Source organism: Bufo gargarizans, chromosome 1, assembly GCF_014858855.1.
Source record: "Bufo gargarizans isolate SCDJY-AF-19 chromosome 1, ASM1485885v1, whole genome shotgun sequence".
Taxonomy (NCBI): domain Eukaryota; kingdom Metazoa; phylum Chordata; class Amphibia; order Anura; family Bufonidae; genus Bufo; species Bufo gargarizans.
The window spans coordinates 598092143-598119054 of NC_058080.1; the positions used below are offsets into that span (position 1 = coordinate 598092143).

Genomic DNA, 26912 nt, shown 5'->3' on the forward strand with positions numbered 1-26912 from the left:
TATGGGATTGTTTATTAAGACTGGCGTTTTAGGCGCCAGTCTTAATAACCCCTATAGCTGGCGGTGGATCCGCCGAAGGTATGTAGAGGCGTATCCAGCGCCAGTCTAAATGTAAGTCAGCTTCCTTGCTGTCTTACATTTAGACCACTTTCTACGCCTAAAACGGGAGAAAATGATGAATGAGACAGGCCTGCCGGCCGATACCCACTCACATCACGCCCACTTTTTTAGATCTGACGGGAGCGTGGAAAAGTTGCATATTGTGGCGCAAATAACTTTTGCACCGCACCACTGCAATATACACCAGAAATACACCTAATATAGGTGTATTTCTGGATAGTAAATAACCACATAATTATTTGTTAGGTCTCTTGCAACTGGTGCAGAAAAGCATGTACAGGACAGGTCTATGCACCCCTGTGTGGATGAGTATGATTCTCGGGAAGAAGATTCTCTGTGATATAGTATGTAATGGATCAAACAGATGAAGCCAGGGTCATCTTAATATTTATTGATGGCTGTATACACAGCCAGCTGACAGGGCACTAACTATGTTCTTGGGACCATATTATTAGTGGATGTGCTTGCAGATCACCACCACTTGTAGATTTACAACACTGATTGCTGTTAAAACCAAAAGCGATGCTCCCCAACAAGCTAAGCCACCTACCGTGATCAGTAAATATACAGTAGAAGCTTATGGCTGATTGCTAGCTGATGAGCTGTATAATAAACTTTAGTCTGCTAAATTTCATACAGTCTATTATTTCTATACACATTACAGCATATAATTGAGTTTTTAACCCTATAGGTTTTAGATAATTGATTAAAGATTTAGTTTAAAATTGTATATACAGCTATTTTTCTACTTTTGTGGGGGGGGGGGGGGGCAGTGTGTAAATTGGATATTTGTTTGCCCCAGTGGCGAAATTGTTAATATTATATATGAGTTACCCTCACCTACCTCGGTCCAAATAAAATTATAAAGGTTGCCCAGGCCCTGAAAAAAATGGGAATGACTGGGTTATGTAAGTAAAAAAAAAAAACTCCACTAACCTGAAATGGTCATCCTGGTTCCCGCAAAATGTCTCTGTCCCCACCACTTCCTGTGGGAAGTCAGCAAGTCACACCTCCAGCCAGGCTAGGACCAAAAGCGGTTGGGATAAGATGTGTCCAGATTTTTGTTTTGGTTTTTTTTTCACTCACACACACCATGTCTGGCCATACCCAATTTTTAAGGACCCAAATAACCCCTTTAATGAGTGGTTTCAGGGAATCTAATGATGTCCACAGTGAATATTCTACCACCACAAGCTTACATTTCTCAGATTATTAAGGACGAGTTCCTGGACTATTGCCTCTATTACAATATTCTGTCCCTTCCATTTGCAAACCAGAGAACTGAGACTACAGTGTGTATGTATTTTATTTTATTTTTTTATCAGCTAGTAAAGATCCAGAATATAGTTCATGTCCATTGGCATACCCCGTTTTTTCTTACGTTTAGGAATCCTCAAATTGTGAGAGTGTTGGACTAATTTTGAGAATGTGAGACACTCTGCTGTAAGCCACAGTAAGTAACATTTACATTTAGCATTTATACAATGTCATATGCAATACAGGTCTATCTGTTGGTACATTTGTAAAAATAGCTAATTGCAATAGCATAATTTTAATAAAAAAAATATCCCTGCAACATTATATTTTATATGTGTATTATTAGTACTACAAAATTAGCTCTTCTCTGTGTCAAGGACATTTGGATAATAGCTCTGTATTGTTTTTAATATTTATATACAGTATTTTTAGACTATAAGACTCACTTTTTTTAGCAGGAAAATATCTTGCTTAAAAGTGCCTGCGTCTTAGAGTCCACAGTCAGGGTTGTCCAGCAGTGCCAGACCTCCCTGACTGCTTCCTTATTGATCCGGCAGAGCGCTCATACAGTGCTTTACTGGATTAATGAGAGACATGTGCATGAGCACACTTCTCTCGCTCCATGTCCCACAATGATCTGTGTGATCAGTGCAGAAAGGAGAGGAGGATGAGCGATCCTTCAGCTCATGGAGAGGACTACGAGAAACACAGCTCTCCCCTTGCTGAACGTCCCCAGGCAGCAGAGAAATAAGTGAAAATTAGTGTAGCTGAAGAACATTTTATGATATCAACAATGCCAGGAGTCAGACCAATAAGAAGAAGACTACATAGTGGGTACTGTATTGTACTGTATACTGTAACGTGATGTTTATACTCGTTTCAATGGTCAAAAAAATTACACATTAGAATCTACGAGAGCTGACTGTAAACTATTTACCCTCTGTATTCTATGCTGTTAAAGTTAGTGACATTAACCCCACCACTTCATTAAACTACCAGGGCATCTTATGGTCAGGTGCGTCTTATAGTCCAAAAAATACAGATATATGTGTATTTTCTGCAATGTGCATTGAATAATGTCCTATAATTGGAGTTGTTAGTTTGACCACTACGCAAGAGCATAGTCAAATTGTCCTTTTTCAAGTCCATCAATTCCATCTGCCCAGGTTGAAGTTGGCATACTTCGGTAAGGATCAAGAAGGATCCTAAAACACCTGACAATGAGCACACCCAGAATAATGAATAAAAGAATTACAAAAACAAATGTCGTCTTCTGCTCCACTGTCATGGATGAGCCATAGGATGCATTCAGTGTGGGTAACATTGTAGAAGGTAAAGTCTCTCCCTCCATTGTCCAGGAAAATGGAAATAGACAATTCCACAAAGTTTTTTTCTTCTTCATCACTTCTCCAAATTCATGATGGAAATATTTTGACTTGAACTGGGAATCTAGAATTAAAGAAAGTCCAAATGGTGAGTATGCGATAGTGCTCAATGGTGTTACTACAGTTTTCATATTAAGCTTTTTGTTTTTTAACAATATGCAAACTAAAAATGAAATCACCACACTTTTTGACTTTGCCTAAAGAAAGCCAATTACCAAATGCAAAATAAGTGAATTTCTGCATTCATTACTAATAAAATGTGGACTGATTGTTATTGGTCATAATTATAGATAAACACAATCTAGCTAAACTGATAACACACAAATGGTTGTACAGTTCGTGTCTTTTATTGACCACATTGGGTACAGTAAACATTCACAATGCAGAGAGTAAAAATAAGTGAACCTTTGTGTTAATGACTTCTTCTCAAAAAAAAATTGGCAAAAAGAGCTATAATTAAGAAGATAGGTCATCAGTATTTGGTCAGTGGGGGTCTGACTCCCAACACCCTTGCCCATCAGCTGTTTGAATAGACTGTGGGGCTCCTGTCACATGGGCTAGGTGCAGCTCAGTCACATTCAAGTGAATGGGGCTGAGCTGTAATACCAAGCAAAGCTATTATCCAATGAATGGTGCTGTGTTTGGTAAGCTGCAAGGTGGCTGCAATCTCTTGACACAGCTGCTCAGTAGGGCTGCCAGGAATCAGACAGCCAGTCAGACAGCTTGCCAGCCCCTGTGATGTCACAGCCCCTTACCAGCCACATCACGAGTGGTCTCCACCATTTCACAGTGAGCTGAGCATAGGGAGAGACATGACACTTGTTGGGGATAGTTTTTTTTAAAAGCTTTTAATTGTGAAATATTGGATAGGGAGACTGCAGGGATAGTGTAGGGAGATTGTAGGAAAAGTTTTTACAAACTGTAGGGTGAGCATAGGGAGACTGCAGGGACATCTGAAGCTGAAGGGATCCATAGGAGACAGCAAAGTTTGCATCTAATTGAACAGTGTCCTCCTTGTTTAATAGATAAGCAATTCGATTACAACTTGATTCTCTAATTGGGATGAATAAGCTGTCTTATTTTACTATTATAGGGGTGTCAACCTTGTTTACTAGATAAGCAATTCTATTATGCCTTGATTCTGAAATTGGGGTGAAAAACCTTTCTACTTCTACTGTTATTGGGGTGTCCACATTGTTTAATAGATAAACAATTCTATTAGGCCTTGATTCAAAATTGGGGTGAGTAAGCTGTCTTGTTCTACTGTTAGTGGGATGTCCACCTTGTTTATTACATAAGCATTTCCATTAGGCCTTGATTCTGAAATTGGGGTGAATAACCTGTCTACTTCTACTGTAAGTGGGGTGTCCACCTTGTTTACTAGATAAGCAATTCCATTACTTATTGATTCACACATTGGGGCGAATAAGCTTTCTAATTGTACTCTTATTGGGTTGTCCACCTTGTTTAATAAATAAGCAATTCTATTATGCCTTGATTCTCAATATGGGATGAAAAACCTGTCTATTTCTACTGTAAGAGGGGTGTCCACCTTGTTTACTAGATAAGCAATTCCATTACACCTTGATTTCACACATTGGGGTGAATAACCTGTCTAATTCTACTGTTAGTGGTTTGTCCACATTGTTTAATAGAGAATTCAATTAGGCCTTGATTCTGAAATTGGTGTGAATAAGCTGTCTAATTCTACTGTTATTGGGGTGTCCACCTGCCTATCACAGAAATGACTAGCTATGCATGTTACTGCAGTGCAGTGATGTACACTGAGATACACTCTCTCTGCAGGCCAGGATATAGCTGACTTAACCTGCTTCGTGAACGAAGCAAATTTATTGAAACAATTTGGCGAAGCAGGGAATTTAAGGGGCTGTTTCATAAAAAAAAGCTAAGCTCCAACTGTGGTTAATATTAATATAATGATCACATTCATTTTTATTTTATTTTTTATTGTAAGGTTTATATTGTATATATTGCACTGGTAAATATAGTGTTGTTTTTTTACTTTTTTTAAAACTATATACCGTAATATACAGTATGTGCCAATGACAAGCTGCATGTTCATTAGTACATAAAATAGGGACATACAAGGACACAACATGGTGCATAATAAATGGACAGGTAACACCTGGAGTTAAGGACAGACACGGACAGCGAGCCCTAACCTAGAACACTTTCCCTACCTACCTGCAGTTCAAGTCCTAGTTAGCAAGACCGCAACTGGTTGACATTCCCTATGCTACTTACGTGCAAAGACAGACAAACACCAAGAGATGAAGCAAAAAAAAAAAGGATCTTACGTAAATGGGTGAAAACCAGACAAGCTATGCGGTCCCAAACGAGAGACAGAGAGGGGTTAGAAGACAAACCGTGATCAGAACCAGTCAACTCAGTACTAAATGAAAGACAGAGTGGTCAGAAGACAAGCCGCGGTCAAAGGAATGAGCAATCCAATACGCACAAAAACCATTAACACAGCTAGTGAGTCAGAGACTATCCCTGGCACTGGTATATGATCAGGAAGGGGTTTAAATAGAGCACCAAGTCCCAGGATCAGAAGTTGATAGGTCATGACTCAGCGCTCCATTAGTCAGAGCACTAGCAGACAGGAATAGAGCAGCTGACCAATCAGCCCACCACTAGTCTCCTCCAGTTATTGTTTAAATCACATTTTTATGTGTAATGTATTTTTAAGAATTTTAGGTGATGTTATTTTTAATATTCCATTTAAATATCTATATTTAAACAAAAAACTAATTCCTGCAATTTTTGCACTGGCCACTGTCTAATAATTGACACCACTTCTTGGTCTGTATAGATCATTTTACTGCAGTTATATACCGTATTAAATCTGCCCCTAATGATAAGGTGATGTATAGATAAGACAGGATCCGCCATTCACAATAATTGATTGTCAAATCTTATCTCTTCTTTCCTTGTACAATGACCTCTGCACAGATCACAGAACATGCCTAGAAAACTCTCCCACAGAGGTCAATGAGGTCCCCTCCTGACCATTGTGTCTGTTGACCATGGGGCTACCATAAAGCAATTTTCTTAATGCTTTCTAAATGCTGTTAACAACAGGTCAGGAAGGATGGCAGCCCCCATTAATTTCAGAAAACAAAATAAAAAAATATGTAATCAGGAAATAAAAATGATTATTAAAAAAGATTTGTGTTGCTATCTGGTTTTAACTGGCAAATAAAATTTTGGGTGATTTCCTTTAAACTTCACATATCGGGTGGACTTTCTTCCCTTTCTGTAGGCTGTCAGCAGCTTGTCACATGAGACAATCAAGCATTTGCATCTCCCAGAGTGCATTTTAATTAGCTCTTGTGAACCCCTTCCACCCCTGCATAGAAAATAGTGCTTCATATATACGTATTTTGTGTAATGTCCCCATAATTTCCTTCTCCACTGTCTAGAGAGACATATGGCTATACACTGAGGAGCAAACGGCTAACAATTTTTGAACTTTTGACTTTCAGGCTCCATTTCTCACCATCCACTACAGCTTTGAATGTGAGGCTACCATAATTTTATAGATGGCTTGGCTATCTCATACATAAATTGGACTTGCAACTATTTAGCATATATTTAGTTATGCAGATTGTTGTCATGTAACTGCATTGTTACTGTTTTACTCCTAGTAGTGGAACAATCTTTTTCTTCTTGTATGCTACAAATTACAGCCTGTTCTTACATTCCCTAATAACTTAGTGTGTTATTAGGTTGATTCCTAAGCGAAAGGTCACTGGTTCAAATCCAGGTGCAGCCATGAAGATTTCCCAAGAAAAGAGAAACAGTATCATCCAGTTTATCAATGGCGGTATCTTGGCCAAGAAAATTTCCAAACTACATCATGTGAGTGCCATGACAATTGGAAGAATACGAAATTAATACTGTCCATCCAATCCAAAGCCAAGACGTGGACGTCCAGGCAAAATATTGAAGTCAACAAGTCGGCTCATCACAAAGTCTATCAGTTCTGACCCAACAAACATGGCAGTGGAGTTGGCTCATATGCTTTGTAACAGTGAGATCACAAATGTCCATGCAAGCACAGTGCGACACGCAGTACACAAGTCTGGAATGTTGGCCCCAAAAAAGGTGAAGAAAACTCAATTCAATATCGTCATTAGAATCGTCGGTTCCAGTTTGCAAAAAGATACAAACAGTGGACAGTAAAGGATTAGAAACGGGTGATTTGGAGCGATGATATGCAAGTCAATAGACTGTGCTCTGATGGGTGCAAATGGGTCTGGAAGAAATAAAGGGAAAAAGGACTAACGGATTGAGAAATTGAAGGAATTGTCAAGTTCGGTGGAGGAAGCCTGATGATGGAGTATGAGCTACAGTCATGTGAAAAAATTAGGACACCCTTTGAAAGCATGTGGTTTTTTGTAACATTTTTAATAAAAGGTTATTTCATCTCCGTTTCAACAATACAGAGAGATTAAAGTAATCCGACTAAACAAAGAAAACTGAAGAAAAGTCTTTTCAAGATCTTCTGTAAATGTCATTCTACAAAAATGCCTATTCTAACTGAGGAAAAAGATAGGACACCCTTGCCCCTAATAGCGAGTGTTACCTCCTTTGGCTGAAATAACTGCAGTGAGACGGTTCTTGTAGCCATCTACCAGTCTTCGACATCGGTCTGAGGAAATTTTACCCCACTCCTCAATGCAGAACTTTTTCAGCTGTGATATGTTTGAGGGGTTTCTTGCACGTACAGCCCTTTTCAAGTCACCCCACAGCATCTCAATGGGATTCAAATCTGGACTTTGACTTGGCCATTCCAGGACTCTCCATTTCTTCTTTTTCAGCCAATCTTTGGTTGATTTACTAGTATGTTTTGGGTCATTGTCATGTTGCATGGTCCAGTTCCGCTTCAGCTTTAATTTTCTAACTGATGGTCTCACATGTTCTTCAAGCACCTTCTGATACACAGTAGAATTCATCGTGGATTCTATGATGGTGAGCTGACCAGGTCCTGCTGCAGCAAAGCAGCCCCAAACCATGACACTTCCACCTCCATGCTTCACAGTTGGTATGAGGTTCTTTTCTTGGAATGCTGTGTTTGGTTTACGCCAAACATGTCCTCTGCTGTTGTGTCCAAATAATTCAATTTTGGACTCATCTGTCCAAAGAACATTATTCCAGAAGTCCTGGTCTTTGTCAACTTTATCTCTGGCAAATGTCAGTCTGGCCTCGATGTTTTTCTTGGAAAGCAAAGGTTTCCTCCTTGCACACCTCCCATGCAAGTTAAACTTGTACAGTCTCTTTCTGATTGTAGAGGCATGTACTTCTACATCAACAGTAGCCAGAGCCTGCTGTAGTTCTCGAGATGACACTTTAGGGTTTTTGGAGACCTCTTTTAGCATCTTGCGGTCTGCTCTTGGGGGGAACTTGCTGGGGCGACCAGTCCTGGGCATGTTGGCAGTTGTTTTGAAAGCCCTCCACTTGTAGACTATCTTCCGGACAGTGGAATGGCTGATTTCAAAATCTTTTGAGATCTTTTTAAATCCCTTCCCAGACTCATAGGCTGCTACAATCTTTTTTCTGAAGTCCTCTGACAGCTCTTTTGCTCTCACCATGGTGCTCACTCTCACTTCAACAGTCAGGAGCACACCAAACTAAATGTCTGAGGTTTAAATAGGGCAAGCCTCATTCAACATGCAGAGTAACGATCTACTAATTATGTGCACCTGGTGTGATATACCTGTGTGAGATCTGAGCCAATTTAAGAGGGAATACATGTGAGGGTGTCCTATCTTTTTCCTCAGTTAGAATAGGCATTTTTGTAGAATGACATTTACAGAAGATCTTGAAAAGACTTTTCTTCAGTTTTCTTTGTTTAGTTGGATTACTTTAATCTCTCTGTATTGTTGAAACGGAGATGAAATAACCTTTTATTAAAAATGTTACAAAAAACCACATGCTTTCAAAGGGTGTCCTAATTTTTTCACATGACTGTATATGTGACTATCCTACAAGACGAGTTACTTCCTACACCCGAGTACTATGGGTATGAAAAGGACATCATAGAGTTCGAGCAGGACAACGACCCAGAGTATACGTCAAGATTGGCAAATAAATAGTTCAATGACAATGAAGTAGAGGTGCTGGATTGCCCCCCCCCCCCCACCCCAGACTTCAACCCAATCAAACACTTGTGGGTAGAGTTGCAGAAAAAGCACCAACATGGGGAACGTGTAGAAGAGACCTGGGAACAAATTTCAGTCAAGACATGCTTGAATTTGAAGATGATTGTCCATAAAATGATGGTAGTCTCACGTTCAAAGCTGTAGTGGATGGTGAGATATGGAACCTGAAAGTCAAAAGTTCAACACATTGTTACCCTTTTGCTCATCAGTGTATATTTCTAGAAATTTAGAAGTAGGGATGAATGACTGAAAGATGTCTGGACCACTTCACCTGCTTCTCTGCAAGGTTAATGCCAGTCTTGATCACATCTTGCCCAAGCTGTGTTCGGGTTGGATTGAGAATTTGGCACAGGGGTGGGGGCTCAATTTCAGTTTTCACCTCAGGAAGCAGAAAAGCTAGAATTAGCCCAGGTCACAGATTTTAACTGTATCTGCATCTTAATGACGCAGATACAGTTGTGGACAGACAGGGAACCACTACTGGGAATAGCGATTCCTTACTGGTTGTTCTGATTAGTGCCCCCAGACATAACTTTTCTTGGGGCCCCATATATGATAGGCCTGCCCCTGTGTGAGATCACTATCCCATCACTGAGGGGAACAGAGCAGGGAAGCTACTGAGCATATTAGTCTACAAATAAATGAAGGTGGACCAAAAGGATAAACAGCAGAGGGTGCTACCAGAGAGGAAAGTGTCATGTACATTAAGACCTTACAATATTTTTTCTTTGTAATGCTTTATTCATCGCATTGTAATACTTTACATTGCATAACCCCTTTTAATAAGACCTTCAAATAGAGTGTAATAGGGTTAATGTGTAATCCTGTACATTGTAATATTCAGCAGTAGAATCGAAACAAACCTGAGCCCAGTTTTATAGCTAACATGACTTCGGTTAGAACCATTCTGGTCTATAAAGCGGGCTAAGGCTGCTTGCACAGCTGCTGTATGGTATCTGGCATGCTGTTCCAGCAGAGGAACACCCTACCAGAGGTCATTGTATCCTGCATAGCCGGATAAGGCCGTGCACTGCTAGATCCCATTGACTATAATGGGATCCAGCGAGGATACAGACGGTTTCTGGCATAAGCACCGGGTTTCAGCTGCAAACACCATTTTATGTTTGGCCGAACCTTGCACTCATGCCAGAAACCAGACAGATCGATGCTGGATCCTATTATAGTCAGTGGGCTCTGGATCCAGTGAACTCTGGCAGGCTGTTTCGGCAGAGTAACCTTAGTGCAGATGTAAAACTAACCTTAGATGATGAAGGCTTGAATGTCCACCCTCATACAAAATAGTGATGAGTGGCATAGGCAATATTAGTTTTTGCAATATTTCGCTAATTTTTCGCATAATATTTGCAATAAATTTGCTAATTCTAGAATTCGTGATCTCCAGTCATTATTTTCGCGATTGCGCAAATCGGCACTAATGATGCGCATAATTTTAGCGCAATACATGGAACTTCACATTTTATTAGGCCTGAGTAGATATTACTGATTGGTGCACTAAGTATTGTTTTGACATCACAGCACCATGTCCTTGGCATGTATGTATGGACAGCAGAGAAACAGTAAATCCTATCACACTACCTAACACCCTGCACTGGAACCTATCAGCTACACTATATCACTATCTAACCTACACTGACTATCTCCCACTAACTATCTGTATTATATATATATATGAGCTAACTAACTATCTAATGTAATTGGATAAGGAATAGGATTCAGATGAAAGCACAGAGCACAGCATTGTCACTGCTCTCTCTGAGAGACTGCTGGGGAGGTTCTTATATAGTAAGGGGTGGGCAACTCTCCTATTGGTTGCTAGGGATGTTGCTATGCTCAGACAAAGACATTGCAGCCTTTTCATTGGCCCACAAGCAAGAAGGGAGGTTACTGATGAAAATAAAATCTAGAATATTCGCAAATATAAATATATAGCACTATATTCTATATCTTCGTGAATTCTCGAAGTGCCGATATTTGCGATAAAAATTAGCGATTAGAATATTCGCAATCAACACTAATACAAAATGCCGATATTGATATTAGTATAAATGTTATAGTCAAGATAGAAAACTATTATACTAGTGATTACTTTTAAATTACGGTAGATAAAGCTTTTCACTTCCTGTGAAATCAGCACACTGAATAGAGAATATAATTTCAGCAGATGTCATCTCGGCTCAATGTTTTTCTCACTAGAGTAGAATTAATTTTACTTATATTAAAAAGAAGTGTCAATCATTGCAAATTGGAAAGCTGGAAATTCTATATGGGGCGGAATTGAAAAAAAAAAAATGCAATTCCACCATAGTTTTATGGATTTCGTTTTTGAGTCTTCCCCATGTGGTAAACATGACATGTTAACATCATTCAGTGGGTCAGTATAATTGCAGAGATACCAAATTTACATAGTTTTTCTGGTATTTTAATATTTTTTTCTACTATGGTGTTCACCCTACAGGATACTATTATTACTTCTATTTGAACTGTACAGGCATTTTGGGATGCAGCAATAGTAATGATCTTTATATCTTTTATTGTTTATGAAAATTCAATCCTCTGATCGCTTCTCCCATAGACTGCAACGTATTGGCCACTTTCACACTAGTGTTTTTGCTGGATCCGGCAGGGTTCAGCAAAAACTATTGCGTTACTGATAATACAACCATCTACATCCGCTATGAACTGATCCGGTTGAATTATCTTTAACCTAGCCAAGACGGATCCGTCATGAACTCCATTGAAAGTCAATGGGGGACGGATCAGTTTTCTATTGTGTCAGATCGTGTCAGAGAAAATGCCTTGACTTGCATTGTGGGTCATGACGGATCCATCTTGCTCCACATCCCATGATGGAAATAAAACCGGGTTTGCTCTCCTGTATGAGAACGCAACCAAATGGAACGGAATGCATTTTGGAGCATGTTTTGTCCCCAATGGGGACAAAACGGAAGCGGTTTTTTTTCCGGTATTGAGATCCTATGACGGATCTCAATACCGGAAAATAGAAGCGCTAGTTTGAAAATGAACTAAGGGAGATTCGCTATGTTCCTATCATCTGCCACAGAAAACTAACTGTGGCAGGCCTCAGAGCCTTCTAAAGGCCCAGTGCTGCCATAGCAACCCAACGGCTCCCTCAATCCCAGCATGGGTGAGCTGTTAAGTCCCCAGGAGTGCAGCACTCTCGGGATTGGACCGTTCAGATGCCATGGTCACAGTTGACCATGGCATCGGAGTGGTTAAAAGTCCACGATGAGTGTTCGCAGATAATGGACTCTGCCTCTGGGTGTCTGCTATGTAAAATTGCAGGCACCCAGTGGCTGACCCTGTTGCCTTGTAACACTGGGGACCAGGGTCCAAATTTAACCTGGTACAAATTCTGCATGTGGTTTTATGTTGACTCTGTACTTACATGGGTTTTTTCAGGTCCTCTGGTTTCCTCCCACTCTCCGAAAACAAGCAGATAAGTTAATTGGCTTTGAATTAAATTGTCTGTGCTATGTAAAAGGAAAATTAGATTGCCCTTATCAAGGACAATGACTGATGCGAGTGGTCACAATCAAATTCTGTTGCGGAACAGGTTGTCACACAATAAGCAATAAGGAAATAATTCCTCAGCTAAATTCTTTATGTCAACTATCTCACTGTACCTACTCCTGTCAACTGCCATTGCAGCTGCCAATTTTTCCCCTTTCCTCACCAAATGTTACCAGCACATCTCTGATATGTTTTATTAATTTTTGCTATCACATCCTGCTCTATATAGTCATTATGTCATCCCATGATCCTTTCCACTAATAGTAAGAGGATCCTCATTAAAAGACCATTGAGAGGGGGGGGGGGATTTATCATGAGGGCCTTTTTGAAATCAGTTTTGATGTGAATGTGCGCTGGGAAAATTGCACCAAATTTATCAAACGTTCCGAAGCGATTTTGACTAGAAATGCTATTGCACTTTTTATGCCACCCCCTGCTGGATTGAGTTAGCGTTTTTTTTTTTTGTGACTTAAAAAAAAAATTGCTGTGATAAATCTGTAGTAGGACTAATAAACATATCTACACCCACAACCAAGTGATGGTCATTTCGCAGTGTTCGCCAGCGAACACATGCGGGCTGCCATCTTTAGTAAGGTAGACTCACCCATCCGGTGATGCACAGGTAAGCCCTTACCTGTGCCTATGTCGGGAGCCGGTCTGAAATCAAATGCAGTCACCGGGAGCAGGCAGTTACGAGAACAGCCGCCAGGGGCCTTCATCGGGCTGTTCTAGGAACTGCCTGCTCCCAGGGACTGCATTTGATTTCAGACCGACACAGGCACAGATAAGGGCTTACCTGTGCATCGCCGGGCGGGTGAGTCTACCTTACTAAAGATGGCAGCCCGCATGTGTTCGCTGGCGAACACTGCGAACTGACCATCACTGGCCACAACCACTTTTCAAGAATGGTGCAAAAGAATAGTGTAACACAAGAAATTGTCACCAATTTGTGCACAAACATAGCATTTGCCAAAATTTGCTACTTTTTGACACCAATATTCTGGCAGAAATAGAATAATAAATTGCTCTCACCCCATCTCTTTATGGCATAAGTTCCTGCTTTTTCTATTCTACAGGCTTCAGTTGCTTCATTATACCAGCTGTACCTCCTTTATCAATGTTATTAATTTCCCCAATGTACTAGCCTTTGTCAAACAGCACCAAGGGAGGAATTCATAAACTCAAGTCACAATTTTTTTCAAAACTGGTAAAAGAGTGTGTTGAGAAAAGTGACCAGAGTTCAGCAGGAGATGGTAAGGCCTCCTGCAGGCCAACAAATTTATTATGTCATCCGAATCTGATTGGTGGTGGTCCAACTCTGAGCACCCTGGCTAATCACCTGTTTAAAGGGGCCATAGCACTCGTTTAGGTTCTGCAGCCTCTTCAGAGTGTGCCAAGCACAGCGCTATACATTGTATTATGTATGACCTTACTTTGTATTGCAGCTCAATCCCATTCGCTTGTGACCATTGAAGGTAGAGAGACGCAGCACTCACCCCACTGGTCAGGTATTGATGACCTATCCTGAGGATTGCTCTTCAATATTTAAGTCCTGGACAACCCCTTAAAGATAACCTTTCCAGCTACTGAAAAGGAGTATTGTTTAATTTTAAAATGTAAAGATTAACATAATACCATTTCCAAAAAAGAATGATAAAAGACCATGCCCAATGTAACAGACACATCACAGGGTCCAGATGGTATACAACCCCTAGTTCTAAAGAAATTACATAAAGAGCATTATTTCTAATATTTAAAGATTCTACAAGGGCGGGTCTTTTCCACAAGATCGTTGATGTGTCATGAAATGGGGTGCCAATATTAAAAATTAAAAAAAAAGTCAAAAAATGAGTGCAGTAACTATAGCTGGAAACTTCTGAGTAAAATGTTTGAATGTTTTGTAAGAAATCCTAACTTGGAATATTTCATTAAAAAAATATATGTCAATATCAGCACGGGTTTGAGTGATCGGTCCTGTCAAACTAATCTGATCAGCTTCAATCAGGAGGTCAGATCTAGACTGGAGCATGGTAAGTCAATGGATGTCATATATCTTGATTCTCCCAAAGCATTTGATTATGTGTTGCATAATAGGTTAGCACATAAAATGAGAATGCTTGGAGTGGGGGAAATGTGTGAATATGGGTAAGTAACTGGCTCGTGGTAGAAAACAGAGGGGGCAGGATTGCATACATACACTAAGCCACTATTACTAGAGCGCCCCACAGTGTGTAAAGTAATTACTCCTTCCCAACCAGCGCCGTACTAGTACAGCGCTGGCTGGGTCTGTAAAGATGGCGACCGCTCTGGTGCGAAGCGGGCGCCAAAGCCGCGGGGTGCCTGCTGTTTCATACAGTAGACACCCATGGCTCATGTTCGTGACTGGCAATATTGCCGTTTATGGACATTTAACAGTTCAGATGCTGTGGTCAGTCCTGAGAGTGCGAAAACTCGGAAGTGCCGGCTCCCTCCTGCTGCGATAGAGTAGCCAGAGCTTGTATATGGCAGTTCCTGTTATTGAGAAGGGCAGGACTCCATAGAAAACTAGTAAATGTCTCATAGACTCCAATTCTACTGCATCTAATGATTGCTTATTATTGTTTCCTATGGGAAACACAGAAAAGTGTAAAAAATAAAAATGTAGTTTTTAAAAATAAGAAAAGAAAATACAAAATCAAAAAATTCTAAAATCGCCCCCCTTTCCCAAAAATAAAAAACAAATATAGATAATGAGTATTGCCCCGTGCGAAAACGCCCATACTCTAAAAATATTTTTCCATGCAGCAAGGGTCGAAACTGAAAAAAAAAAAAAAACATAAAATGGCCAATTCGCCACTTTTGTTCTCTTCATTTTTTCAAGGTTTTTATTATCTTACCAGTATCAAAACACAAGAAGAACTACACATATAAGGTTTCGCTGGATTTGTACTGAGCTGGAAAATGAAAGTAACTGGTCAGCTTTATCGCATATCGAACGTCGTAAATAAAAAACCTGTAAAACTGTGTCGGAATTGCTTTTTCTCCCAATTCCACCCCATTTTGAATTTTTTTTCCTGCTTCCCACTACATCATATGCAATATTAAATGGTGGCATTGGAAAGTACAGGCTGGGCCATTTATATGGATACACCTTAATAAAATGGGAATGGTTGGTGATATTAACTTCCTGTTTGTGGCACATTAGTATATGTGAGGGGGGAAACTTTTCAAGATGGGTGGTGACCATGGCGGCCATTTTGAATCTAACTTTTGTTTTTTCAATAGGAAGAGGGTCATGTGACACATCAAACTTATTGGGAATATCACAAGAAAAACAATGGTGTTGGTTTTAACGTAACTTTATTCTTTCATGAGTTATTTACAAGTTTCTGACCACTTATAAAATGTGTTCAATGTCCTGCCCATTGTGTTGGGTTGTCAATGCAACCCTCTTCTCCCACTCTTCACACACTGATAGCAACACCACAGGAGAAATGCTAGCACAGGCTTCCAGTATCCGTAGTTTCAGGTGCTGCACATCTCGTATCTTCGCAGCATAGACAATTGCCTACAGATGACCCCAAAGATAAAAGTCTAAGAGGGTCAGATCGGGAGATCTTGGGGGCCATTCAACTGGCCCACGACGTCACCAGACATCAACACAATTTCTATCCGCTCCGCACGTGTTAACCTCGGCAACATTTCAATGACTGTAAACAAAGAGAAACTTGTAAATAACTCATGAAAGAATAAAGTTACGTTAAAACCAAGCACACCATTGTTTTTCTTGTGAAATGTCCAATAAGTTTGATGTGTTACATGAACCTCTTCCTATTGAAAAAACAAAAGTTGGATTAAAAATGGCCGACTTCAAACTGGTCGCCATGGTCACCACCCATCTTGAAAAGTTTCCCCCCTCACATATACTAATGTGCCACAAACAGGAAGTTAATATCACCAACCATTCCCATTTTATTAAGGTGTATCCATATAAATGGCCCACCCTGTAGAACTTATCCCACAAAAAACAAGCCCTCATACGGCTATTTGAACAGAAAAATAAAAAGTTATGGCTCTGGGAAGGCAGGGAGTGCAAAATGAAAATGAAAAAACCTCCGGGGTAGAAAGGGTTAACACAAATACAGAGACGTGGCAAATGAAGTTAAAATTTGATAAATGTAAGGTTATGCACATGGGAAATGATAATCCAAGTCATCTGTACATAGTAAGCAGCAGAACACAGGGTAAGGCCTCTTGCACATCCATGTCAAATAAATGGTTCCGTATACGGTCTGCAACAAAAAAAACGGAATGGACAAGGAATGAAAACACGTTCGTGTGCATGAGGCATAAAAATTATAACGGAAAAGGACTTAGGGATTTTAGTTGACGGCTAGGCCTCTTTACAGATTCTCTGGGGGTCTGTTCAGGAAAAAACTGATCGTTAGGCCTCATGCACACTGCTGTTGTTTTGGTCTGCATCCGAGCCGCAGTTCTGGCAGCTCGTATGCGGAACCATTCACTTTTACGGCCGCAAAAGATGTTAGTACTAGAGTTCTACAGATGGTTTGTTGATCCAGGGATCTGTCATTTTTTGACTTACAAACCACATCAAATACTCTTATGAAAATTCAGACCACATGTGGTGGCCAGTTAGAATATGAAGCACTCATACGAGGTCCACTTAAACGTACTGACATGGGTCACAGAAATATTTAGGCATATATTGAAATCCCTGGTAAATGTACTAACCTACAGCGGCTGCCCAGTTTAGGCAACAGGTAAGATGAGCTTGACACCAAATATGATTCCGCTAGTTTCATATATCACTGTGCATGTTATGTTGTATTTATCCATCATCATTACACGTATATTCAGAACACAAATAACTTTAGCTTAGAATCTGTTCTGCACTACCAAACACATCAGAATCTTCTGTCACATGGAACCGATGAAGTGGATTTCAATCATTAATGTTAATGGATTCTTAGACGCATATAATGTATGAGTCGTTGAAGTTTAGCTTCCTCATTTATACGTACAGATTTGATGAGATGATAGATAGATAGATAGATAGATAGATAGATAGATAGATAGATAGATATGAGAAAAACATTAGATAGATAGATAGATGAATGTTCTGATGAGTGTCCAATATATTTACATGGTATAAAACAAATAGTAATTTTAACCTTATAAAGCATAGTGGTAAGGAGTTACACCATGACTAATGTAAACAAATAAAAATCAGACGTCATATAGGACATAACAACACCTTTCTAACAAATCCAGAACCAGCCCTGTACCTCACATGGATCCAGAGATCTCCCCACTCATTGCTCCAATTGTTTTGCTAGATCATCTTCAGCCTGGCAGCTCGGGGGCCATGTCCTTTCTGCTGCAGCGCTCTCCCTGTAACTGCCATAGCTTCTAACAGATCATATGGCTGGTGGCAGTTGTAGATTTAACCCCTTCTACCCCGGAGCCAGTTTTTGCTCTTCTGCCCAGCCATTTTTTGCAAATCTGACATGTGTCACTTTATGTGGTAAAACACTTCTGATCCGCATCCGAGCCGCAGTTTTTGCGGCCCGGGTGCGGACCCATTCACTTCAATGGGGGCCGCAAAAGATGCAGACAGCACTCCGTGTGCTGTCCGCATCTGTTGCTCCGTTCCGTGGCCCCGCAAAAAAATATATAAGATGTCCTATTCTTGTCCGTTTTGCGGACAAGAATAGCCATTACTACAATGGGGTGCCTGTTCCGTAAATTGCAGAAGGCACAAGGGCCGCTTCTGTGTTAATTTGAGGACCGCAAAACACACAACAGTTGTGTGCATGAGGCCTTATCCAAGCCATTCTGAGATTGTTTTCTCATGACACATTGTACTTTATGATAGTCATAAATTTGAGTCAATATATGAAAAAATCCCAAATTTACCAAACATTTTGAAAAATTCACAAATTTTCAAACTTCAATTTCTCAACTTTTATAATAGATAGTGATACCTCATATAATAGTTATTATTTAACATTCCCCATAAGTCTACTTCATGTTTGGATCATTTTGAAAATTGCATTTTATTTTTTGGGGACGTTAGAAGGCTTAGAAGTTTAGAAGCAAATCTTGAAATTTTTTCAGAAAATTTCCAAAACCCAGTTTTTAAGGACCAGTTCAGGTCTGAAGTCACTTTGCGGGGCTTACATAATAGAAACTACACCCCTCAAGGTATTCAAAAATTATTTTACAAACTTTGTTAACCCTTTAGGTGTTCCACAAGAATTAATGGTAAATGGAGATAAAATATCAGAATTTCACTTTTTTGGCAGATTTTACATTTTAATCCATTTTTTCCAGTAGCAAAGCAAGGGTTAACAGCTAAACAAAACTCAATATTTATTACCCTGATTCTGCGGTTTACAGAAACACCCCACATGTGGTCGTAAACTGCTGTATGGCCACGCGGCAGGGCGCAGAAGGAAAGGAACGCCATGTGGTTTTTGGAAGGCAGATTTAGCTGAACTGGTTTTAGATGCCATGTCCCATTTGAAGCCCCCCTGATGCACCCCAACATTAGAAACTCAAAAAAGTTACCACATTTTGGAAACTACGGGATAAGGTGCCAATTGTATTGGTACTATTTTGGGGTACATATGATTTTTAATTGCTGTATATTACGTTTTTTGAGAGGCAAGGTAACCAAAAAATGGCTGTTTTGGCACCATTTTTATTTTTAACAACATTCATCTGAGATCTGGTTAGAGCATGCACTATTTTTATAGAGCAGGTTGTTACAGACGCAATGATATCAAATATGTCTACTTTCTATGTTTGTTTGTCTCAGTTTTACATAATAAAGCATTTTTTAAAACAAAAATTATGTTTTTGTATCTCCTTTTTCTGAACACCCTATTTTTTTCCATTTTTCTGCCGATTGTCTTGTGCAGGGGCATGTTTTTTGCAGGAAGAGATGACGTTTTTATTGGTATCATTTTTGGATTTTTTGATCATTCATTATTACACTTTATGGGGCAGTTTTTATTTATTTATTTTTACCGAGTTTACCTGAGGGATTAGGTCATGTAACTTTTTTATAGAGCAGATTGTTACGGACGTGGAAATACCTAATATGTCTACTTTTTCTTATTTATTTAAGTTTTACACAATAATAGCATTTTTTAAACAAAAAAATTATGTTTTAGTGTCTCCATAGTCTGAGAGCCATAGCTTTTTTATTTTTGAACCGATTGTCTTATGTAGGGTCTCATTTCTTGCGGGATGAGGTGACAGTTTGATTGGTACTATTTTGGGGGGCGTACGCCTTTTCGATCGCTTGGAGTTGCACTTTATGTGATGTTAGGTGAGAAAAAAAAAATTTGGGCACAGTTTTTTTTTTTATGGTGTTCACCTGAGGGGTTAGGTCATGTGATATTTTTGTAGAGCAGGTTGTTACGGACGTGGCAATACCTAATATGTCTACTTTTTCTTATTTATTTAAGTTTTATGCAATAATAGCATTTTGGGGGGGAAAAAAATGTTTTTTGTGTCTCCATTTTCTGAAGGCCATATTTTTTTCATTTTTTGGCCGATTGTCTCATGTAGGGGCTCTTTTTTTTCAGGATGAGGTGACGGTTTGATTGGTACTCTGTTCGGGTACATACGACTTTTTTGATCACTTTTAATACTTTTTTGCAAGTGAGGTGGGAAAAATTTCAATTCCATCATAGTTTTTCTCTTTTTTAGTTTTTTATGGCGTTCACCGTGCGGGGAAAGTAACGTGATCCTTTGATAGATTAGGTCGTTACGGATATGATGATACCAAACATGTGTAGTGTATTTTTTTTTTTTTTTTATGAATTATAAATGTGAGGCTATAAGAAGAAATTTTATTTTTATTTTTTTAACTTTAACTTTTATTTTATTTTTATTTTTACCCAGACCCACTTGGTTCTTAACGATCTGGTGGGTCTGATGGTTTACAATGCACTGCAGTACACTCTATAGTGTACTGCAGTGCATTGTCACTCACAGTAAGGGTCCATTCACACGTCCTGTTTTTTTTCATCCTGAAAAACGGTCCGTTTTTTGCGGATCCGTTGTTCCTGAAAATGTTTCCGTATGTCATCCGTTTTTTGCGGATCCGCAAAAAACGGAAACATGTATACATTTCAATAATCAAATAAAGTTGTTTGGATTTCTTTGAAAAAAAAATTGAAAAAAAAAAAAAAAAAAAAAAAAAAAAAAAAAATTGTTATGTGTTTCCAGGAACGGAATCCGCAAAAAACGGATGACATACGGAATGACATCCGAATGTCATCCGTTTTTTGCGGATCCATTGACTTTGTATTGTACCAGGATCCGATTTTTCAGGACAAGAATAGGACATGTTTTATATTTAAACGGACATGCGGAACGGAACAACGGAAACGGACAGCACACATTGTGCTGTCCGATTTTTTCCAGGACCCATTGAAAATGAATGGGTCCAGATCTGGTCCTGATCTGTTCCTGAAAAAACGGAACAGATCAGGAAAGAAAAAACGGACGTGTGAATGGACCCTAAGCCTGATCAAAGCAGGAGCCTGATAAACAATACCATGGCAAGCTGGAATCCTGTGACAGCAGCCGGTTGCCATGGTAACAATCTGGCCCTGCCAAAACAGCGCAACGGCCGGATGTGGGAGGGAGGGAGCTCCCTCTGTTTGTCAAGCATCGGCCGCTGCCATAGCACAGCAGCAGTCTGATGGGAGAGGGAGCTCTCTCCATCTCTTAACACCTTCCATACAGCGCATGGAAAGGGTTAAACGGCTGACATCGGCGCCAGCACCAATGTCAGCCGTTTCAAACTGAGTGTCAGATCTATGCTAACTGCTCGGCCATCCTGAAAATGGGGGAGGGAAGAGGGGGGATCGCTCGCCTGCCCGCCCACTCGCTCGGCCATCCTAAAATTAGGGGGGCACAATGAGGGCTGGAGCCCACAGGGAAGGGGGTTTATAATATATATGCATATTTATATTTTAGAAGGTTCTGATCCTAACAGTTGTGGACTGTGGGGATCAGAATCTTTTAGCCGGCATTTGAATCCTCTGATTGGCTAGTCTGTACAGACTAGCCAATCAGAACGATTGCCGCCCGAGACCATCCTCATTGGTCCTGGGCCGGTTAGCTGAGATCCCTGGCTGTGTGTAACAGCCGGGGTCTCAGCGCTGTCACCATGTCTGCAGACATGGTGACAGCTTAATGCCATGACGTGTATACTCGTCATGGAGCTCCCAGTAGCAGTGCTCCATGGCGAGTATACATGTCAAAGAGCGCTAAGGGGTTAAAGGGGTTGTCCCACTTCAGCAAATGGCATTTATCATGTAGACAAAGTTAATACAAGGCACTTACTAATGTACCGTGATTGTCCATATTGCTTCCTTTTAGCTGGCTTGATTCATTTTTTGATTGCATTATACACTTCTCCTTATTACCTTTTCACTGAGGTGGTCACATGTGCTCAGTTTACATCTTCAACTGACAACCTCTATATCTTCTGTTAGAAGCTGTGTCACTTACAGGGAAAGAGCTGCAGCAGAAAGGACGTGCCCCTTAGAAAGGGCACACACCCTGAGCTGCCAGCCTGAAATAAATCTAGCAGAAGCAAAGATTGGGGAGATCTCTGGATCCATGTGAGGTACAGGGCTGGTTCTAGTTGTGTTAGAAAGAGATTGCCATGTACTATATGATATCTGATTTATATTTGTAAATCAGTCATGGCGTAACCCCTTTAAGTGAGCACTCATGAGTCAGTATAGGCAATTACTAATTACTTATGATCCAATGACATGACAATTAAAAACACTTCAAACGTAGAATAATAACACCCGAGGGGTACCCTACTGTAAACTCCCTCATGTAATAAGACCGTACCTCCACAAGCAAATAATTTACAGCAAATGCCTAAGAACACAGCAAGGTCCAAGAAAAAAGAATACCCCAACATAATTAAAGCCGCAGGTAATGAAAGTTAAGGAAATATACAATATGAAAGTGTATACAGCTATATGGAGGAGCCCAAGGGCTAAGAAACCCAATAACAAGGAGAGGCCCCAGAACGACCCACCCCAAACACCCCTACCTCCTGAGATGTAACATTTGTACCTATATTAACCCATGAGGGATCACCGTAGCATACACACCCACTTGTTTTTCTTTTGTATGTGTTTGGGTGTGTGGGTTTGGCACCTCTGTCTATTTTTGCTGTGGCTGCTTTCCCGTACATATGGCATCTAATGTGTATGGGCATCCTGACTCTCTCCTTACAGATGATTTCAGGGAAAAGAAGGATTGGGCAAATTGAATTTCCACCCCCATCATTTTGTTCTGTCAGGTGTCCCCTTTCAACTTTTACGCTGGGTTCACACCTGAGCGTTTTACAGCGCGTTCCTACGCGCTGTAAAACGCACAACAGGCAAGAACCAATGATTCCCTATGGGAATGGTTCTCACCTGGGCGTTTTACAGCGCGTACGATCGCGCTGTAAAACACCCGACGCTCAAACAAGTGCTTGAGCTTTTTTTTGGGCGTTTGTCGCGCGTTCCCGCACATAGATATTCGGGAACGCGCGACAATGTGTGCACCCCTGTCTCTGTATGCGCGATTGTAAACGCCCGTACAATCGCGCATACAGAGCGCTCGTTTCAGAACGCTCAGGTCTGAACCCAGCGTTATCTCTCCTGCCTTTGAAAACAGATGCATACTCAGCTCAGCTGAGCATGCATGTGTATGGGGGAGTTGCAAGGAATAGTTGTCGGACAAACATGTATTTAACATATATGGGTACCTGTAGACACACTTCACTTCTATAGTCCACCTCATGACTGGTGTACCTTTTTACCATTATATTGCATGTAAAATTTCTGATAAATGTGGCGTATTTACTACCTTAAAGGGGTTGTCTCACTTGAGAAAATGGCATTTATCATGTAGATAGAGTTAATACAATCCACTTAGTAATATATTATTATTATCCATATTGCCTCCTTTGCTGGCCGACTCATTTTCCCATCACATTATACACTGCTCGTTCCATGGTTACGACCACCCTGCAATCTATCAGCAGTGGCCGTGCTTGCAAACTATAGGAAAAAATGCCGGCCTCTTTGGTGACCGGGAGCACACATAGGCTGGTGCTTTTTTATAGTGTGCAAGCACGGCAACCACTGCTGGATTACGGGTTGGTCGTGACCATGGAAACGAGACATGTATAACAGGATGGAAAAATGAATCCGGCTAGCAAAGGAGGCAATATGAATAATAACAATACATTAGTAAGTGCCTTGTATTAACTTTCTCTACATGATAAATGCTATTTGCTATGTCCCATTTTCTAGAAACTTCTCAGACTTTATTAAAGGAGATGGGTCAGAATCAACGCTTATTATCTATCCCACAGGCCTGACACTTAGGACCCCCACTGATCACAAGAGCAGGGTGTGTCCCTTATTTTAGTGGTGGAAGCCTGTGCAGTAACGTCCATTTATTCTCTGTGGACTTCACCTTTAAGATAGGTGTAAAAAGTTTTTTATTTTATTTTTATTTGGTACATTTGGCTCAGACCTTGTACCCGCATGTGTAATTGGCACATTTTGCTCAAAATACCTCCCCATTGTTTGTTGCCCTGCAATAATCCATAGTATCAATAGCAAAGTTATTCTCGTTAAAAAAAAAGCAACAAAGCGATACAAAAGGACTCAAGTAATGATCAATCTTCCAGTCACCGCAGTCCCAATAAGTACATTGTGGTTATTGCTATTGCCGCTCCAAGCCCTCTTCTTACAATGGGAAAACTGAACTGGACTCTGCAGTGTGCACGTTACATAGGTATTGGAAGCATGACTCATGAGTTTGTAGTATTACGTGTCATCCACACTTCAACGGGAATATCCAATATTGGTTAAAGTGTAAAAAAAAAAAAATCTCACACATGGCTAGTATGGTTCTACTTAATAACTTACATCTGTCACTAACCAAAAGACGCTGTCAGTACATGAACTATCAAACTTTGTCAAGTCAAAACATAGGATCCCTGATGTCAGACAGGCTATGTCCTAGGCTTTGTACAATGATATATAGTTTATGGTGAATACGCCATAAATATGCCGAGTGCCGCACAAGGGAAGTAAGTTGTGGAGAGTAACAGTAATGATTAGGATTCATCATTATCACCATATTCCTCACCCACTGATCAAAACTTTGCTGTTCTGCATTGTCTTTAGTAACTAATAATCATAATACATAATGATATGTATAATGTATTATATATATATATTTATATATATTAATATATATATAGAGGGAGAGATGCAGGCAGTCACATACAGATGTAGCAGGGGTAACACACACACTCTTAACTCATGGCGTTATCTTGAAACAAAAGCCATTGAAAAGCAATTCCTTCGTTTAGATCACATGTCTCATAAGGCATGTGTGTCCACCCTGCTACATCTGTAAGGTCTTCTCTCCAGATGGTATGATTAGCGTAGATCAGTCCCAGCTACCTGCAGATAACGCATATCACACAATCTACATCACAGGCTGACGTGCTTTAGCATTCACTGGTTTACCTTGCTGTAGTCGATAGAAAACTTGGTCCATTCCCAGGCGTGTCACTTATTGACGAATATCCTCAAGTTTCATTTTTGCCGTTTCATTTCCCACCCAGCACAGCAAGAACGGCCGATAGCCAGACATTTTGGCTAGTGTGCAGTTGGCAAAGCAATAAAATGGAAGTAACTTTTAGGCAGTCTGGCTCCTTAACGTTAGTAAATGTCACGAGCTGCTGCTGCTGCTGCATGTTCTGGAGAGCAGAGCCTGATTCCTATTCTGTCTCAGCAGCCCTTCGCTTCAATGTGTTCCATGGACGAGAAGCAGTTGTGCAGCCTGTCTGTAAGCCTCTTCAGAAGGACATTGAAATTCACAGGCAGTACAGGCTTCGCAGGGTATTCCCACACCATACACAGCCATGCCTTTACAAAAGGTACCTCTCCCACTTTATTGATTGCTGTCAGCGATCGGCTCGTTTTCTTTCTTTTTTTTCATTCCAATTAGCTCTCCCTTAACAGCCAGACTTCATGTTGATCCCTATTTGTGCCCTTCAGTCTTGTCCACGAACATATAATTGAAAAAACATAGAAGACACGTCACTTTCCTTTGACTGCCCCTCTATAAAATTCAATTGGAAAGAACTTAAGGATTGATTGTGCATGCAAAAGGATGCCACTCACAGTCTGCAGCCTCTGTCAGCACCAGCGAAGACTACGACACATTCAGATCCCGATGACTTAGTGGACGTTGCCCATCCACAGGTGTTTAACCACAAGGATGCTGAGAATGCATTTACTAGACCCAACACCCCAGGGAAGATTTAATGTGAGCTGCTCCCTTTCTTGTAATTCTATAAGATGCTGCAGTATAAACCACTAGGCTGCTGTGTCATGCTATACACTGTTATTCCCCAGGATTTAAGTACTCATTGACCCTCTCTTCTGCCAAGCATTGAAGGTGAGGGATTCTTAATACATTGTGCGGTGCAGGCTACACAGACAGTATTGTATTTTTTACTAGGTTTTTACATTAGAATTCTTGACAGATTCTGTGCATGTTTTAGGCAGTACCCAGTCACTAGTCACAGTTGACCATTCCAAAGATTACTAGTCTATGTAGTCCATTAAGGCTTAGAGGCTTTGCGGCATAGGCGTTGCTGGGGTCCAATGCAAAGGTGTATCCTTGGCCAACTTGACTTTTGTGGCATTTTACAAAGTTACTACAATGAGAGTGAATGGGTGCTAAACTGCAATAATGGCCTTTAGACTCTGAACAGAGATGTGCTTCTTTTTCTATTCAGGGTGCTAGTTCCAGTAGGGAGCAGCCGATCAGGGGGGTGGGGTGGACTCTGGCCGATTGGATATTAATGACGTATACAGAGGATCAGTGGTGTATCTTGGTTTTGTGCTGCCCTAGGCGAGACTAAACTCGGGCACCCCCCTAATATAAATTTCACCCACCCCTTCCTGTCAAGGCCAAACCCCTTCCTCTGTAAACCCGCCCCTTCCTATTTAGGCTCCACCCTTTCCTGTTATATCTAGAGATAGTACAGTATTAACCCCTCCCTAATTCTCCCCCCTCTAACCACCTAACGGGTCCCAACCCCCTTACCCCATAAAATAACTAAGTAATAGATTTTTTGTGAATTACTGTAATATATACAGTACAGACCAAAAGTTTGGACGCACCTTCTCATTCAAAGAGTTTTCTTTATTTTCATGACTATGAAAATTGTAGATTTACACTGAAGGCATCAAAACTATGAATTAACACGTGTGGAATTATATACATAACAAAAAAGTGTGAAACAACAGAAAATATGTCATATTCTAGGTTCTTCAAAGTA

The 26912-nt window shown here is 40.4% G+C and overlaps 1 protein-coding gene across 1 annotated transcript; it reads right to left on the bottom strand.

Annotated features, from left to right (window-relative positions):
• Positions 1-2485: 2485 nt before the first annotated feature.
• On the bottom strand, positions 2486-25218 carry CTXN3 (cortexin 3). The gene is made up of 2 exons (XM_044291021.1): positions 25087-25218; positions 2486-2826 (listed from the first exon to the last, which is right to left on the bottom strand). The coding sequence occupies exons 1-2, from the start codon at positions 25115-25117 to the stop codon at positions 2486-2488; spliced, it is 372 nt and encodes a 123-aa protein (XP_044146956.1). The 5' UTR covers positions 25118-25218.
• Between the last annotated feature and the right edge of the window lie 1694 nt (positions 25219-26912).

Bases quoted from the DNA above. Each gene is read 5' to 3' on its own strand.
- CTXN3 (XM_044291021.1), bottom strand. From the start codon at position 25,117: ATGGACCAAGTTTTCTATCGACTACAGCAAG. The intron at 2,827-25,086 runs GTAAACCAGTGA...CTTTAATTCTAG, and splicing joins TTTCTATCGACTACAGCAAG to ATTCCCAGTTCAAGTCAAAA.